This window comes from Phodopus roborovskii, unplaced genomic scaffold (genome assembly GCF_943737965.1).
Source record: "Phodopus roborovskii unplaced genomic scaffold, PHOROB, whole genome shotgun sequence".
Taxonomy (NCBI): Eukaryota; Metazoa; Chordata; class Mammalia; order Rodentia; family Cricetidae; genus Phodopus; species Phodopus roborovskii.
Window position 1 is genome coordinate 22,756,551 of NW_026126549.1, and position 19,759 is coordinate 22,776,309.

General features: G+C 35.2%; 1 protein-coding gene across 2 annotated transcripts in view; it reads left to right on the plus strand.

Moving 5' to 3' along the window:
- The window catches only part of Wdr7 (WD repeat domain 7), a 233,874-nt gene that overhangs the window by 15,649 nt on the left and 198,466 nt on the right, over positions 1-19,759 (plus strand). For both annotated transcript variants that reach the window (XM_051201101.1, XM_051201102.1), the window contains exons 8-13: positions 209-354; positions 1,069-1,171; positions 3,145-3,286; positions 3,507-3,755; positions 4,251-4,471; positions 16,439-16,634. In XM_051201101.1, the coding sequence (XP_051057058.1) occupies positions 209-354; positions 1,069-1,171; positions 3,145-3,286; positions 3,507-3,755; positions 4,251-4,471; positions 16,439-16,634 (1,057 nt within the window). The remainder of the gene's footprint in view (positions 1-208; positions 355-1,068; positions 1,172-3,144; positions 3,287-3,506; positions 3,756-4,250; positions 4,472-16,438; positions 16,635-19,759) is intronic.

Consider the following 19,759-nt stretch of genomic DNA (forward strand, 5'->3'; position numbering starts at 1 on the left):
CTTTTTGTCTTGTTGACTATGTCCTTTGCTTTATAGAAGCTTCTCGGTTTCAGGAGGTCCCATTTATTAATTGTCAATCTCAGTGTCTTTGCTACTGGCGTTATGTTAAATATATTTTCAAAAGTTTTCTTTCAGGTGAAATGTTATTTTATCAAACTATTGTAACAAGCTGGAGTACATTGAAAATGTGAATGTCTCTTTCTCCTAGGTATTTGATGCTGGAGACTATTCCCTGTTATGTTCGGGTCCTAGTGAAAATGGACAGACATGGACTGGAGGGGACTTTGTGTCTGCAGATAAAGTCATCATTTGGACTGAAAATGGGCAGAGTTACATTTACAAACTCCCTGCCAGGTATGAAATAGATAGGTTTAGTTACATGTAAAGAATTTGGAATCTGAGTGTAACTCCAAAGTATGAATATTTATATAGTGTAAATAACTTCAGAATGTCTTAAGGTCCTTATATAATCCCCATTTAACTTCTAGATACAAAAAAAGGTGGATTTTTTTACATGTATTTATTTACTGTATGCATGTGTGCATGCATATGCCATTGTGCATGTGTGCAGGTCAGCTTGTGGGCATCAGTTCTCCCCTTCCTTCATGTAGGTTCCAAGGATTAAACTCAGATTGTCAGGCTTGCCAGCAAGTGCTCTTACCCATGAGACATCTTAGGAGCCCTCCAAGAATTTTTAAGTCATTTAATCCCTAGTTATATTAACTTAAACTTAAAAAAATCCTATGTTTGTCCATTGTAGTAAACCCTTGGAATAAAATATCTCATATAATTTATTATATATGAAACTATATTACATGATTCATTATATATATATATATATATATATATATATGTAAATATATATATGGAGAGAGAGAAAGAGAGAGAGACAGATAGACAGTGTCTCAGTATATAGTTCTGGCTATTCTAGAACTTACTATGTAGACTAGGCTTCCCTTAAACACACACATCTGCCTGTCTCTGCCTCCAAGAGTGGGGGACTAAAGGTGTGTGGCATCATGCTCGGCCCTCAGATTTTTAAGGGGGATACTTACTTTCCTATTTCAGTTGCCTTCCAGCTAGTGATTCATTCCGCAGTGATGTGGGGAAAGCAGTTGAAAACTTAATTCCTCCTGTGCAACATAGCCTCTTGGATAAAAAAGATAAAGAGGTAAAGTTCTTCAGGTATCATTTATAATTGATGGTTAAATTGGTGTGTCTAGACTTTGGAAAGATTCAGTAACATCTAGCAGGGTGTTAGATTTTGCAAAAAAAAAAAAAAAAAAAAAAAAAAATTGATATGGTCAAATAAGCACATTTAAAAATTTTCAGATTTTAACAATATATAACTATTAAATAGGACCTGCTTTTATCTAACAATACAAGTGATCTTATCTTGATTATGTACTGAATACATAAATAGGATTTTTTAGTAAATATGATTTATATGATCATTTTTTGATTTTTCTCATAAAATTCACATTCACAGTTAAAACACACTGAAGATAGTTTCTCAAGAACAAGGGTGATTATGTGTTAATGCTTTTTGTTACTTGAGTCCCACATTACACTCTTTCTGAAATGAAGTGGTGATTCAAATAAATGGGTATTAAAAATGAAAACTGAGTATTTTTCTGTATTAAAATAGCAACTTGCTATGCTTTTAAAAAGCCTTTGTACTGTCTGTTTATATCTGAATGCAGGACCTAGAGTGATTGCTCAGAGTTTACGAGCATTGGCTGTTCTTCAGAGGATTTGGGTTCAATTCCCAGCTCCCACATGGTGGCTCCCAACTGAAATAACTGTAGCTCTAGGGGAACCAATACCCTTTCTGGTCCCTATGGCAGCAGACAAAATGCTCATATACAGAAACAAAATTGAAATGCAGTGACACTTATATTGTATTTTACACGCTGGTCTCTGGGAGTAGTAAGAAAGAAGCTTTGTTTGGGGAGAAAAGTTTTCAATACTTTGTTCTGGTTCTGAGTTCCAGTTTTATCTGAACTCTGAACCTCATGCCCCTCCCATCAATAGAGGAGAAGGAGAAGGGAATGGAATTCTTCTATGATCATTTTGAGTATAGAATTTGTATGTCTATGTGTATTCTAAAATTCTGTATAAATTACTTGCTTTCTATTTTCTTGAACTTGCTACTGTCCAGCTTAGTCAGTCACTTTCAGCTAAACCGATAATGGTGTGTTTGAAAAACTGCATTAATAAAACAAAATATAAAATATTGTGTTAGTTAGATACCTTGTTGCTGTGACAAGATACTTAGCAAAAGCAATATAAGGAAATAAAAGTTTGCTTTACTCATTATTTGAGGATGCAGTCCATCATGATGGGGATATCTTAGTGACAGTAGCATAAGCAGCTGGTTACATTGCTTCCATAACCAGAAATGCTGATGCTCAGCCTGCCTTCTGTTCACTAGCCCATGGAACGGTGCTCACACTTTCAGGATGGATCTTCTCACTTGTGTTAACCAAATCTCAAAGATCCTTTGTACATGTGTTCAGAGGCTCCCATCTTTCCTGAGTCTAGGTCCCGTCCTGTTGATAATCATTAGCCATCATATAATTTTGCTTTAATCTCTCTTGTATATGCTAGCGTACTTTAAATTGAAATGTATGTATGATATGGTGTGAGACACGGGTACACTGAAATATGATATTGGTGATTATAGCTGTTACAGCAACTCCCTATTAACTGTAGTTTTTAATTAAAATAATCAAATACAATTTGCCGAGTCCATTTAGTGTTGCTTATGTGTAAAGGTCTTAAGTTTTGGTCTTTTAAGTGGAAACTTTTTTTTAGTTAAGAATGACCTAATTTCTATTAGTAATTATTTAACAATAAGTAGGTATATTACCCTGTGATTGGTAACCAGTTTTTATAAAGTTTAACCAAAGACTATAAAGACTAGTTCACAGAAAAGCTATACAGTTTTTCATTCTTTTAGTATTTTTGTTGTACTGCAGTTGTCATGAATATATTAATGCAAATATATTAAATAATAATCCTGTAAGTACTTTTAGAACTGGGAAATGAGTAAAAGCATCAAACACCTTTATTTGAACACGTGTTAATCTATAAATATTTGATTCCAAATACACTAAAGATACTTTTTTTTTTTTTTGGCAGTTGGTAATTTGTCCTCCTGTTACTCGGTTTTTCTATGGATGCAAGGAACATTCGCATAAGCTATTAATTCAGGGTGATTCTTCTGGAAGGTTAAATATTTGGAACGTATCAGACATAGCTGATAAACAGGAAGGCGATGAAGGTAATAGTAAATCTTGTGCATTAAATCCATAACTCTTTTATTATAACATATTGAATCATAACAAAGTTGAAAATATTTATGTATCGTATTCTTCTAAGAATTATATTTGGTGAAAGTAACTTTTGGTACATTACTAAATCAGTCCATATTATTTACTTAATGATACTAATTTTTTTTTAACATAAATGTATTTATTTTATATGACACCAAACCTCTACAGGGATAAAAATGACAACTTGTATTAGTTTACAAGAGGCATTTGACAAACTGAAGCCTTGTCCTGCTGGAATCATAGATCAGCTAAGTGTGATTCCCAACAGCAATGAACCTCTTAAAGTGACTGCAAGTGTCTACATACCAGCCCACGGACGACTTGTTTGTGGCCGGGAAGATGGAAGCATAATTATTGTACCTGCCACCCAAACGGCTATAGTTCAGCTATTGCAAGGAGAACACATGCTCAGAAGAGGTATACTGAAGATCTACCTCTGTCCACTGTGTTTTCAGGAATCTGTAACCGTGATGTTGAGAATATCTCTATGCTGTACTTTAAGAAATAAAACCTACTGGTATAGTTATAAGTCTAGTTGGTAGTTTAATGTACATTTGATAAAGCATTAAATATAACATGGGAAATTAGCTACTATAATATATGTTAAGTAGCCCAATATAGCAACATTATTTTCATTTCTATTTTTATAAATATGGGAATTATAGTGAAATACTTCATATTATTTCTTTTTGTACTAATTATTTAGAATATGACAATTTGACATATATAGCACATTTGCACATAGACCAGCTCTGCTTTACAGGTCTGTTAGCCTTGGGTAAGTAGTAGCTCATCAGCTTCATAGACCAGTCCTAGAAATAAAGTTGCAGCTCTTCTGATATTTATGTTTGCTGGTAGAAGGGTTGTGAAGACCTCAATCTTCCAATTTTGAATCCTCAATCTCCTTCACAGGTTGGCCCCCTCACAGAACTCTCCGTGGCCATCGGAACAAAGTCACATGTTTGCTATACCCTCATCAGGTCTCAGCTCGCTATGACCAAAGATACCTGATATCTGGAGGTGTGGATTTTTCTGTCATAATTTGGGACATATTTTCTGGAGAAATGAAGCATATCTTCTGTGTTCATGGTGGTGAGATCACACAACTTCTGGTCCCACCTGAAAACTGTAGTGTAAGTTGTTTTATCTCTGATAATTTCTCTGTGGTAGAGGGGTCTTCGTTGCTGTCAGGCATGTAAATGGAATCCACAGTGACTTAAAGGAAATATCACAGGAGTCAACAAAACTTTCTTATATAACATGGCTCTAGTAGCAGTTAGGAGCATGCTTATTGAATGGACTGGCAAATTTTGTTTCAGAGCAATTTAAAAATCCCCAAAGATCTCTGATACCATTGATTTTGAGTCCATCTAATCAAAATGACTATAAGCATGCACTCTGGTAGAGACAGTGTGCTTAGGAACTTGATGTCATTTATTTAAACTGTGATTATGAGCAGGGGAAAGGAAACATTGGTAAGTCAAGGAACTAAACAAGGTATTCGTTGTTTTCAAGCTTAGGTGGGGATGAAGAAGTCAGTGGTCTGCTTTACCAGATAAACTAATGCCATCCTAATAAACAAGGTGTGACTGAAGGCATGCTCTTTCCTCACTCAAACACTTATCTCAGCAGACAATTAAGACGTTTTTTAAAAAGTCATTCTTTCTTTCCTTACTTTATTTTGAGCTGTATTTTTTGATATCTTTTTCCAAAAATCTGAACTCGGGTCTTCAGGATTGTGCAGCAAGTGTTCTTGCCCACTGATCCATCTCTCCAGCCCTTTTGAATGCTCACCTTTAACACTGCAGAGCTATAAGTTTCAGATCCATTTTACTTTGACACCTGAGGAATCTAAGCAACTCAGAATGAATAACAATAGAATGTTTGTTTTCCAGATTGAACAGCTGTCCAAGGTTGATTTGGGTGAATTATTGACATCTAAAATCTAGGTGAAGAGAACCATAAGGGTGCTCTAGATGTCTGGAATCTGAGGGAGAGGGTTGGGGAGAGGGGAGGGAGCTGTCACTAACACTCCCAGTGCTGTGGCTGAAGATGGCTTCTTGCCCTCTCTCATTAGGACTGTGGGTCACAGGAGAATGCTCTGATACCTCCCCTCTACCAGCTTACTTTGCCTCCTCTGTTATCCAGTACTTCTGTTTTTGCTATAAATTCTAGCATCCACACTTACCAAGACCCAAAAGTTTTTGTTCTCACATAGGTTATCAATAGAGAAAGGAACTGGAGTTTGGAAAAAAAAATCCTAAAAGAACAAAAGAATTCTAAAATATCAGGAGTGCTTTATAAAACATTTCCCATAAGAAAGTATATGGACAGACAGCATAGGTAGCAATGTAATGCTAAGTCTTACAACATGAGTAACCCAGTAGACTAGTAGATGTCTTTACATGTACTTTCTATGTTTCCCCAGTTGATTTTCAGTAGAATGGGGCCGCTGAGTTTAGAATGTTTTTGTACATGCTAAGGACATACTTTTACTTACTGCGTATTTGGGTCATCCAGATACATGCACAGGCAGTACACGAATAAAAATTGAAATGGAAGGATAAGTACCAAGTTTACATTCTGGTTTGCTTTTCAAAGTAAAGGGAGAAAGTATGGAATGGAACAGAGAATGTGGCTTTTAAAAGTGTAGATTTTATTGGCTTTTGGTAAATATGAACCTAATATTTATTTCTCACTTACATTGATGATGACATTTGTCAGAGCTGCTTTTTTGTTAGTACATCTATTTACAGCAGACTATGTGGAAAAATTAATAATTAGTGCCACTGCTATACTTCTGCATGTGGACAGAAATTCTTTAATATGTTAGCTAAAAAACTTTTAAAAAACTTACTATGTTATAGAACTTACATTGTCACATAATCTCTAAAATGATCCAGAAGGGGGCAGCATGGATTTGTGAAAACAGAATTAAAGGCATCTAGTGAAATCATTGTGTTTGTGCTTTCATTTGCCAATGTGGATTTCTGTTTCCTAGTACTGCTCTGACATTATGAATATGACATTATGCTCTGACATTATAATATGAATATATTATATGACTAAGTGTATATTAGTTTGGCAAATGTTCATAGGCAGGAAGAGCAATGAACAAATTAGATTTTCTTTATGTGTAATTTATCTCTTTATGTGTAATTTCCCCTATTTTTTAGAATTTTATATGTGAGTACTATATTTACATCATATCTACCCCTCATTTTCCCCTGCAACCCTTCTACATCTCCCTATTCCTTTTCAAATTTATGACCTCCTCTTTTTAAATAGTTACACACACACACACACACACACACACACACACACACACACACACACACACACACATCCTTACCTTACAGAATCCATTTAGTATTGGTTGGATGTGCACATGTTTAGGGCTGAGCTCTTGGGGATATATAACTTATCAGGAGGCTTGTTCCTGGAAAAATTGATTCTTTCTCCTCAGCAGCCATTAATTGCCTATAGGGTTTCCATTTATGGGTAGGACGTTGTGAAATTTACCCTGTCAATATTGGCATGTCAACTTACATAGTCATTATTCAGGTGGCAACTGTTTTGTCAAGATCTCTTGGATGTAGTATCTCCATTATATCTAGGAGATACTATTTACAACAGGCATCCTGGTTCTCTGGCTTTATAATATTCTTCCTCCTCTTCTGCAATCTTCCAAAAGTCTTAGGTTCTCATATATATATATATATATATATATATATATATATATATATATAATTTATTGTATATATTTATTGTAAAGAAAAGACTGAAATATTTTTTTTCCTGGCTAGAATTTTTTTCACATTTTGTAGTCTGGAATTTTGTTGTTATTTGAATTTGAATGTTATGTTTTGAAGCAATGCTTATAAACCTAACTTGGTGTCTGAAGCAAGCAAAATAAACATTTTAATATAAATTAAGGAAAAACAGGAAGCAGGACTGTTAGAGTTTATTAAAATGAAGTTTTCACAACTGTAGAGATGGCTTGGCGGTGAAGAGCAGTTGTTGCTCTTTCAGAGTATACAGTTTCAGTTGCCAGGACTCTCAGTTCACAACCATCTATAATTTCCGCCTCAGGGATTCTGATGTCTTCTTCTGCCTTCCTTGATCAAACTCCACATGCACCTGGTGTAAATACATACATGCATGCAAGCAAAACAACCATATGCATAAATAACTTAAATAATGTAGTTATCTGTAATGTTCTTTTTTTTCTTTATACTTAATTCATTGTATTTTGAGACTGTTTTCATTCCATTAGTGAGGCAGAGTTTCTCACTGAACATGAAACTCACCATTCTGATTTGACTGAGTGACCCACGAGCCACCTGTAATCTGACTGTCCCCGGGCATTCAAGCATGAGTTGCTGTCCTGGCTTTTATATTGACTCTGAATCTGAACTTAGGCCATCATGCTTGCACAGCAAGCATTTCATTGAGCCATCTAACTAGCTCAAATAAAATTAATTTAAAAAAAGATTTTAATTTATGTGTAAGTATTTTGCCTGCATATATTTTTTTGCACTATGTGCTTGCCTGCTTCCCTCAGAGGTCAGAAGAAGGTACTAGATTCCCAGGAACTGGAATTACAGATGGTTGTGAGCTGCTATGTAGGTGCTGGGAATTGAACCCAGGTCCTCTGGAAGAGCAACTAGTGCTCTTAGCCACTGAGCCATCTCTACAGCCCCCAGGGAAAATACTTAAGATTTATCTCCTTTTGATGTTGTGAATGGATTTCCTCTTAATGTTATTAGTTTGAGTTAACTAAAATATAAAATTTATATGGTTTTTTATTATTGGATTTTCTTCTGGTTTATACCTTTGAGTTTTTTTTTTTTTTTCTTTTTTCTTCCTTTTTTTTTTCAAGGGTTTTCTCTATGTAACTCTGAGTGTCCTGGGTTCTGTAAACCAGGCTGGCCTTGAACTCAGAGATCCACCTGCCTCTGCCTCCAGCGTACTGAGATTAAAGGCATGTGCCACCCCCCTCATCCCCCCATCCAGCTACCTTTCAGTTCTTTAACCTACAGATATTTTCAGCTTTATGTAATTTAGTTTTTGTGGAGGGTTTTTTTTTTTTTTTTTTTTTTTTTTTTTTTGGTGTAGTTTCACATTTTTGAAGTTTGGAATCCCCTCCTTGCTAAAAAGTTCAATAAAGCTTGAGTAAGGCAGTGATTGGACTAAAATATGAAACCTTTTTTAATAACTGGTATAAGAAAAAATAAAACTTCTCATTCTTAATATAACATAATCACTATATTATTTTTAAATGAATCTTTCTCTGGTATTGTCTGAACCTTATATGAAATATTCATATTAATTTGTTGATTTTGAATAAAGAGGAAGAGTTTAATTACCCATCTTATATATCTTTATTATAAATATATATTTATACTATATGTTTACACTAAAAAGTGTGATTACATATATTTAAACTATATATTTATTCACTACACACACACACACACACACACACGTAGAATAAAGTAGGATGTTAAAATTATCCTTAGAAGTAATGTTATTCATGTAGTTGGTTAGTCAGTGTTTTGTTTGGCTCATATAATCTCATAAAATAGATAATGAAACCGCTCCCTATTGTTTTCAATAAAGTTTCATTTCTGATATTGAAAAAAATTCTGTTTTGAGATAGTTGTGTGAAAGTATGGAAATGAAATTAAAGTTTAATGTCATAGCCTGTCCTTTTAGGTGGACTATTTAGAATGGTAAATGACACCTTAAAGGCACATGTATGTTCCAAAGAAAGAGTTCTGGGAAGTATAGGAACTAATGAGTAAGAGACAAGTGGGATTGATTCATGAGCAAAAGGAGCTGCTCACTTATAGCTTTCTAATGATGGGTATACTTAAAAGGAGAGGCAGTCAAATGGTCATATATTTTGAGTATATTTATACAGAGAGAATTATTGAGACAAATACAAGACTGCTCCTCAAACAATGCCAACAAAGGAGTAACTTAGTCTAGGAAACAAAGTAGCCAAACTAGAAAATAAAAATTAATATTGTTTGCATTGAAATCTATGGGAAAGTGTAATCATCTCCCTCGGGAGATAGTGGGTGGGATGAACTACCTGCCTGTAATTTCTGTAATTCATGCTTAAGAACACATTACATGAGAGCTTTCTGGGAATTCTGTAAAATGTATAAGGTCAGACAGAATGCCGTAGGCAGTATGTTCTGACTTTCAGACACCAAGATAGCTTGTGGCTATTCAGCCCTAATGAACTGAAAGGTGTGTGTGGGGGGGTTATTTACTGGCAAATTCAGTGAACCCTTTTAAACATTAGGATTAGATTTCTTTGAAAACTAAATATTTGTCTTGATATTTTGGTCTAATATTTTTCCACTTGTCCTTACCCCGATTATTATTTTTTTCCACAAAAAGAATTTTTATTTGGCTAAACATCCTGTTGTTTATTGTTGTTCTTTATTTTTAATTTAGCATTTGATGCCATTAATACACACACACACACACACACACACACACACACTGCTTTAACACATAATTAATATTGTGAAGAATTTTGATCTATAAAATACTGTAAGTGATAGACTGCTCAGTCCATCTCTATAGCAATGAAACTTTTTTTTTAATGGAATCAATATTTTGAGATCAGTTGAAAACTGTGGAGGCAGAAGTTGAAATTGTGAGCCTTTAAATTGGGTTATGGGAAGAAATACTAGAACCTCTATTTATTGGTTCCTCTAAGTCTTAGTAAATGGAAGTTTATGAACATTTACAGGGATGGGCAGTGGTACCATCACTATCATATGGTACATACTGCTACAAAGAGGTAGGTGTGCAAGGCTGTCTCCCAAGTGCACATCTAGGTTAAATGTTTAGGGAGGAATTGGTAGATTTTGCTGTATAGTTCTTCCATTAGAAACAAAACCAAGCTTGAGGGCTGGACATTAAACTCAAGGTCGCGTTCTCATACATGTTAGACAAGTGAGTATCATTTAGTTCCATCCCAGGAATTTTTTTTTTTTTTTTTTTTTGAGATAATACTGCACTGTGTAGCCTTGACTGGCATAGAGCTCATAATCTTCCTGCCCTGCCTTGTTTTTTTTTTTTTTTTAAAGAATATTTTTAATATGACATTAAGGGTAATATTTCTTTAAAATTTGTATATTTTATTTATTTATTTATTTATTTATTTTATATAACCAAGTCCATTTAAATGAAAACAAACATTTATACACAATATTTGGGAATTTGGGCGTCTTTCTTTCCAAACTACTTCCTGCTGGTAAGGGGCGCTGTCATGGGGGATTCTAAGAAGATGCAGAAATCCTGGCTGTAGTCTGTAAGGCTGCTTTGTCCAGCTGTTTTGAATGTAGGATCACCTGGTACTCTGTTTTGGGCGGTCTGGCTTGATCAAACCACATTAGTTTGGAAGGAATCCACATCTTTTCATTTTCTGTGGAAACAAAAATAGAAATCCTTTTCCCCAGTAACTTGTCCTTGAACTTAAATTTTGGAGTCAAAGCATTTTTTTAAAATTTCATTTATTATTTTACATGTCGATCCCAGTTCCCTCTCCCTCCTTCTCTTCCTTTCTTCCTCCCTTCCTCCTTTCCTCCCTCCCTTTTACCCTCTCTGCCCTCTCACATGCATCCTAACCACCCTCCCCTCCTATCCCCCCACCCCAATTCCATATGTAGGGGAATGCATCCAGTTGGGGTCATGTAGATCTGACAGGTCATGTGAAGTAGGGACTAGGGCTTCTCTCCTGTCTCTAGGTTAACCTGCCCTGCCTTGTATTGTGTAGTGTCTAATATAGCTGTCACAAATTGGCATGAAAAATATTAAAGATTTGTTATTTTTTTAATCAAAGGTTTTTTTCTCCCTTTAGTAATATATCCTGATTACAGTTTCCTCTTTCTCTACTCCACCTAGTTTCTTCCCACCTCCCCTTGAATCCAGATCCACACCCTTTGTCTCTTAGCAAACAAAAAGGTTTCTATGGTATAATAATAAAATAAAAAAGTTTAAAAAGCTAACATATTTGAATAGGATAAGGCAAACAAACAGAAGGAAACAAGCCCAAGAGAAAGCACAAGAAACAGACCACCTCATTTACACATTCATACATCCCATAAAACACTATAAACTGGAAGCTATAGTGTGTGTGTGTATATATGTACACACGCAAAAGACCTGTAGGGTAAAGAGAGAAAAAAAATATATAAGTAAAATAAAAACAAAACTAAGAAAATTAAAAGGAAAGAAAAATCATGTGATTTTTATGTTACTATGAACCTCCAAAGATGCCCTAGAATCCATTTTCTGTTGCCCATCTACTGTTGGGAATGTGGCCAGCTTTTAGTTTGTTTTCCCAGTGAGACTCTCATGGAGGAGACTGAATTTTTGTTCAAGTGGTTTTCAGTTGAAGATAGCATCCGGGTTAGGGTTGGGGTGTGTATCTACTTCTCCTTCAGCTCTAGGACCCCATCTGGAGTAAACCCTTGTGGGCTCTCTGCATACTGCCTCAGTTTCTGTGAGTTCATGTGTGGATCTACACTGTTGATTTAGAGGGCATTGTTTACTTAGTGTCCTCCATTCCCCTCTAGCTCTAACATTCTTTCTGTCTCTTCTACTGAGGGGTTCCCTGAGTCCTAAGGGGAAGAATTTGATTTTTCACGGTCTCTGGATTTTTGCATAATGTTTGGCTGGGGGTTCTTTTTATTATTCCAATTTGCTTCAGGATGAAGCTTCTCTGATGATGGCTAAGCAAGGTAGTGATCTATGAGTATAGCAGAATGTCATAAGGAGTCATTTTATTGCTACTTCTCTCTTTTTCTTAGTATTTGGTTTTATCCTTGATCTGTGGACTATCTAGTCTAAGATTCTTGATCACTAGAACAGTGGTGGGTATGGGTTCTAGCCTGTGGAGTAGGCCTTAAGTTAAATCAGCTTTGTGCCACTATTACACTGGCATACCTTGCATGATGGACAGCATTGTAGATCAAAGGGTTTGTGGTGCATTGGTGTTTATGTTTCTCTTTTGGTAGAGTGCAGAGTACCTTCCTGTACCAAAGATGTTAGAATAGAGGGGTGAAGTCTCTATGTAGGTACCAGTTTGACTAATGCATGCTTAGTGAGTGTGTTGGTATTGTCTTCATCAAAGGGGCATTTTTGTCAGTTTGCGGAGAGCATCCCTGGCAACAGCTTTGGTTGTTCAGGGGTTCTAATGCCACCACTTTGGCCAACAACTCAATTAGATATAACCAAACCCCAGGACTGGAAGCTTCATTTGGTGACAAGATTTTCCAGTTTGGGCTCTGTCTTCCTCATTATTTGACAATTTCACTCAAACATACTGGAAGAATAGCCAAAGGTCATAGTTGTGTAGCATATTAGTATCCACTGTCATCAACAGTGAAATCTTATAATGATAATTATTGTGCCTTGTGTCATTGGCTAATCTAATGTTGTTATGAGCATTAATAAATAATTTTTAAAATCCCATTTTAAGTTTGTTAATTTATACATTGAGTTATCCTAGGATAACTAAGGCTACACAAAGAAACCCGGTCTCAACAAAAAAAGTTGTGCTTATGTATGTCTTATAATGTACATATTTGCACAGAGATGCATATAATTTATACACCCCCCACCAAAAATTTTAAATCTGCAAATGATTGAAAGAATTTGGAGCATGAATTCTTTCCAAGTAAGTTTTGGTGAAAATGTTTGCATTTTTAGTTGAGTCATCTTGCTTGTGTGTGTCTCAGTTTCTCAAGCACTGGTGTTATAGATATGAGTTACCATGCTTTACTTGTATAGTAATTTTAATTATACCATCAAATGTTTTATACCATATCTTGTTATTGTTAAGTCATCTTCAGTTGGTGTTTTCATGCTGAAGTAGTAGAATAATGAGTTCTGATAATAGGTTATGGAATTAGTCATTATATATGAAGTAGATGTTTAGTGCTATGATCTCTAGAACTTATTCATAATGAAAGTTGGATGTACGTCAAGAAATGTGAGTTGTTAGATATTTTTAGGAAGTGCTTCTTTAATAATTCTGAGAACAGGACATGTTAATTGTGTTTTAGCAATCTTTTAAGTGCTTTATTTAATACGTAGCTAAGAATTATTTATCATAATTCTAATCATTGAATCAAAATTAGTACCTAAGTAGTACTTGAATGGTCTTTTTCCTTTTTAATTAAATAGGCTAGGCATTTGCTTTGTTCTTATTGTTAAATTGTTCATCCAGGCTTCAAGGGTAGCCATCAACTCAGAATTAATTAGTGGAATTAAAATTAATGAGGTTTTCTATATTGAGTTATTTCCATTCTATGCTAGTTTGAACTAGCATTTTCTTGAAAGAAGAAAAATTAGGTTTATTTTAATCTGTAGTTAAAAAACAGAGGACCATATTTTCTTATGAGTTAAGTACCTCTAATAACTATGCTTTCTTGAGCTTAGTGATATTGTGTGTGTGTGTGTGAGTGTGTGTGTGTGTGTGTGTGTGTGCGTGTGTGTGTGTGTGTGGTGCATGCACATGTTTTCATTCTTGATTATTTTGGTTAACTCAAGACTGTTTATTGTAGTAAAGCTAAGGTTATTTCTTCAAATACTTTTTATTATTTACAGAGATAGTATATAATTTTTATAAATGACCAAACATCATTTGGTGGGATACTTGCCAATTTAAGGTGTGCACCACTAACACCCGGCTCATCTTATTTTGTAAGAGATATTTTCTCCCTAGGATCTGGAGCTCACCAACCGTCTACAGTGGATACTGTTGGGTCAGGATTGGCTTGTCTCCCCCAGAATTGGTCTTGCAACTATGCACCAGTGTGCTTGGCTTTTAATGTGGGTGCTGGGAATTCAAATTTAGGTCCTTACATACAGCAGTCAGTTTACTGTTGAGTTGAAGCAGGCAGTAAACCCAAAAGTTGTGGAGAAGATTTGAGTGCTGTGGCTGAGCAGGCTTCATTGAAGCATGTGAGCCGAGTGAAAGTAATGCTGTTAGAAATACGTCTGCCCAGATAGTCATGGTCAGAGATAAAGAGCATCGTTTCTTATGAGAGAAATAAATAAACCATCTTTAAAAAAATTAAATACCTGATGTAAATTAGAAAATCCACTATCTATTGATATAGCACTCCTCTCTTTTAAAATGAGTGAATTATTTGACAAATCCAAAGTTAGTACTAATGATAATTCATAGACATGCAAGGCATCTGTTATATTAAACTGTGTTTTATCTGGAGTTAGCAATATATGTCTCGTGTAACTGATCGATAGTGTATGTTTTGTAAAATAATTGAAAGTAGAGGCCTCATGATGTATGAATTTTCCCAGTTTTATTCTTTTGTGGCTTAATTTGAATTATATTTTAGTTTTTCAGTTTATTTTTATTATCTGGTAATTGTAAAACTAGTTCGTGTCAGTTGATAGTGTATCTCTTTAAATGAAAAACACATTGAATATTTATAAACAAGCTTAATAAGTGCCTAAGACAATTCTGTGTAATGCTTTAAGTAAAGTTTGTAATGTCTCTGTGAACTTAGTTTTCTTAACTGTAAGATTTTTTGCAATTATAAACATTCACCAGAGTTCGAAATATAGCTAACTGTATTCTCATGGTGAAGAGAGATAGGGAAAGCAGTTGGCCCCAGAGAGAGGCACACTCAGATCTAGTGTCCAGGCTGCCACACAGTGATATAGAGAAAACTTGGTCTAGATCTTTGAGCATCACAGGAGAAAAGGACCTCCGGAGTGTGCTTTAGTAAGATCATGGCAGACAGGTTTAGAGATGAATGATGCAGTTAAGTTCACATTAGCATTGTAAAGGTTCTGGGAAATCCTATGGTTAAAATTAGAACTCAGGATGAGTGGTTGCCTGTAATCCCAGTACTCGGTTGAGCCAGGCATATCACAAGTCTGAGGCCAGCCTGTGCCCCATCAAGATACTTGGCTCCAAAACAAAACAGAACAAACACCAAGCACAGTGTCAATAAAACAAAAGCTACATAGCTCCAGCTTCCTCCTGCACATATGCTTCCCCTCTCCCTACCCCTTTCACCCAACACATTTGGCATTTCTTACATGGAGAATTAGTGAAATGTTGCTTTTAGCTCACAGCAGTGTTTGTGTGGTAGAAGCAGAGCACCGTACATTTGCAGGTTTCTTTTTTAGGGCTGTTAAAAGCGATTATGTATAGCTTTATGGGCCTTATTTTATTAAGAGGTAGTCATAATAAAGTCAGATGGTTGTTTTCATATGATTAAATTTTAAATTGCTTTCAAAATGTCCTATAGAAATTAAAAGTCTTTAGTTTTTAATTTTCTATACTGTAGTTTTAGCTCTCTCTTGCTAGTGGAAATCTGTACTTTCTTTGCTTATTTATAAACAATATCGTTTTAAAAGGAAATTGAAGGGCGGAAGCCAGTGTGATAAGCTGAGAATACACTGAAGAATGTTCATTCAGCTGTGTGTGGTTAATTGAAGTGCTGCACCTTCTGGCATTATAAACAGACTCCACAAAGGGAGCAGGAATGCCAGTCTGCAGACAATGCATGATAGCTGTGGCCCTCAAGGAATGACTGTGGTGGCAGGACTGGGAAGAGCTTATGTTGGGACAAAAGTGCATGGAAGAGCATGGGTCTAGATGAATCATGGACACAAAGGAAGTCCACAGAAAGCTGCTCTCCCAGGAAACAAAGAAAAGTTAATTCATGTTGTGGAAAGCGAACACCTAACCGACCACATGACACATGACCTCTATCTCCTTGCTGCCCAGTATTGCCTTCTCAGATATGGCATTTTTTTTTTTTTTCCTTTTTGGTGAGGTCCTTTTCACATTTTAGTGACATTTTCCCAGTCTTTAACCTTTGCATTATTTAGCATTTTGAAAGCATATCTATTTGAGGCAGAAACTTTTATTTATAATCTCAAGGAAGAAATTGTTCAAAATGATCTGATAATATGGTTGTTTTTTAGTGGAGCACACATATAAGTGATTTTCATTTAAGTTACTGGGAGACAAGACCCGTCTTACTCTAATTTTAATATAAATATGATGGAAGCTTATCCTTCTTTTTTAGGCAAGAGTTCAACATTGCATCTGTTCTGTAGCCAGTGACCACTCAGTAGGACTTCTAAGTTTGCGGGAGAAAAAATGCATCATGTTGGCGTCTCGTCACCTGTTTCCTATTCAGGTGATCAAGTGGAGGCCTTCTGATGACTACCTGGTGGTGGGATGCACTGATGGCTCTGTGTATGTCTGGCAGATGGACACTGGTAAGAATAAACGTGGAGACGGAATAGAAAGCTAAAAGGATGTATTTGATTTCCTGAAAATAGTTCTTTATATGAGAGTAAAGCTCAAAAATGTATTTATATTTCTTATAAGTATCTTTTCTCTTACTTTGATACATAAAGACATATGTAGCATTCATCTATTTGTTGTTTTATGTTAGATCTTGTAGAGTGGTTTGACAGTTCATAAAGGCATGCAATCGAGGATAATGTGCAGATGATGACAAATATTCATTGATATTTAATACCATAAATATATTATTGATGGTATTAATTGCCAAGCAAGCTTGAAAGAGCCAGTATTGTCTGTGTTCAGAAACAGTTGTAAAAGATAAAACCATATTTTATGTGCACAGCAGAAAAGTGATGCTGGCTAGGTAATTTTAGGAGCCAAATTGACATGGAGGTTGTAGGCTTTAGGAACCACATGTGGAATTTCAACTTTCAATTTTATGTACAGGGTATGGTGTAGCATAAATATTGTTTAGCTGAAAAGCACAGATGCTGGTAGATGTAAACACACAGATGAATTCAGTTTTACTAGGAATATTTAGGCAGGTAATGTAATATTTTAGCTTAAGTTTTCTTTTTAAAGTGTATCTGATTCTACTTTTGCAATCTTAAGTAATATGTATCAGTGATTAAAACTTTTCTTTTGAGTGGCAGTTTTTATTAATTATTTATACTGATTATTCTAAATGTTTTTATTCCACTAAATGTTTTCCCCTCAGTGTCTTCTACATAGTCCTTTGGAAGAAGATTGGAGACATATTTTTTTTTCTTGTACTGCTAAGGGGTAGGGAGTACTTTTCAGGCCCTTTGGAAATAAGTAGGCATATCTTCTGCAATCTTTACAAGAGGAAGCATCCTTGAAATCTAACAGACTTCTTTTGCATTTAAATTTATTCTGCTTTATATTGTAAGAGTGATTAATATTTTCTGTTATATTTTAAAAGCACTAAAGATTGAAAGAGAAGAAAGGGACACTGAGGTCATACAGCTCTGTGGTAAATATTAATGCTGTGACATATTTCTTTCTGATCCCTTTTTGTGTGTTTTTAAGAGATGCATTGCTTGGGTGGAGCAATGACTCAGCTGTAAAGAGCAGAGGATCCTTGTTAGATTACTAGCACTCACACAGGCACCTCACAAACCCCTTCCACCCCCAAGAGATCTGACTACCTCCTCTGGCTTCTGCAGGCACTCCCATTCACATGAAAATATTCAAACACAAACATACACATAATTTCTAAAAATGTGTAAAAAAGGAAGGGTTGAGGTTATTATGTGAGTTCACCTCCACAAGGTCACACACCTAATCCTGGCTCTCATCATGCAACTCCTGCACCAGCTCAGCATGAGACAGGCTAGAATCCCTCATCAGACACTCAGGGCAAAAAGTCTACATGCTGCAGTCATGTTGCAAAAACATAAGCAATACGAAAGTCCAAGACAGTGTTTCTCCTGCCCCCTGCCACAAGACCCCTATTAGTCCCTACCTATATAGATGTTCTCCATGAGAAAAATATAGATGAACCCCAGGAGATAGAACTTATAATATGATAAAGTTCATCAAATAATTCAAGTTTAAATAAAATGGTACTAAACAGCTCAGTGAACATAAAAGGGACAACAATAAATGATTGAACTGTGTCTAAGAAAAGATTAAATCATGGCTAAATAAAATGACCAAGATAATGTAAGATCTGTAAGCTGAATTCATTAAAAAAGATAGTTACAGTGAAGAGAAATGAAGCTGAAATTAAGATGGAATTGAAAACTTTAATATCCCAACTAGAAATTCAGAGGGAAACTTTTAAGGTAGAATGGATCAAATAGAAGACAGAATATCATGTCCGAGATAAAGTAGAGGAATCGGACCATTCAGGAAAGAATATGAAAAATTAAACACAGGCAAAAGGAACATGCAAGAACTACGTGACACCATGAAAAACCAAATATTTGAATTATTGGTATAGATGAAGTAGAAGAATAAAAGTCAATAACATAGATATGATCTTTAACAAGATCCCGGAAGAAAACTTCCTCAAGTCAAGGAAAAGACACACCCACACCCATACAGATGGAAGAAGCCCAGAACACCAAACAAACAGGATCAGAAAAGAAAGGCACTACAGCATATCATACTGAGCACACTAAACATGAAGAGCGCAGAGAAAGTCTTAAAGATGCAAGAGAAAGATCATAGGTTACAGATGAGGAAAACATCAGTGAAATAATAATAAAAAAAAAGCTATAAAAAATTCCTGGAACTAAATTGACAGACATTGTAAACACAATACAATGAAACCTCTGGGACACATTAAAAACAGTTTTGTAAGCAAAACTATAGCTCTAAGTGCCTACATTAAAAAATCAAAAGGAACACAGATAAATAACTTGATAATATAAGACAAGAATTTCAAACACCAAGAACAAACTGTACCAAATTCTAGAATATGAGAAATAATAATAAAAATCAGAGCAGAAATTATTGAAATAAACAAAAATACAAAGAACCATTCTAAGATAAACAAGATAATCAGACTCTTTAGACATCAAAGAAACTCAGACTGTTAGAATTTAAAAATCTGTGCTTCATTAAAGTAGAAAATATAAATGAAATGGATTGATTTCCAGGTTCATCCAAACCACCAAACTTAAACCAAGAAAAGATAACAACCTACCTAAGCAGAACCACTATGAATGAAGAGCAAAGCCTTCTGATTTAAAATGGTCTAGGCTCAGGTGGATTCATAGCAGAACCTACCAGACTTTCTGAGACCTACTGCTAATCTTGCTTAACCATTGGTGGGGCAGGGAGCAGAAGGAACACTTCCAAACTCCATCTATGAAGCTAGTGTCTAACTCTGATACCCAACCCAGGTTAAAAAAAGAAAAGAGAATAAACTATAGGCCAACATTTTCAACATCTCCAATGAACACAGATTTTAAAATTCTCAGTAACAAACTAGTTATAGACATGCATCAAAAAAAATTTTTTTTCCACCATTACTAAGTCGACATTATCCCAGAGATGTAAGTAAGGATGGTTCAATATACACAAGTCAGTAAATGTAATAAATTATATATATATATATATATAT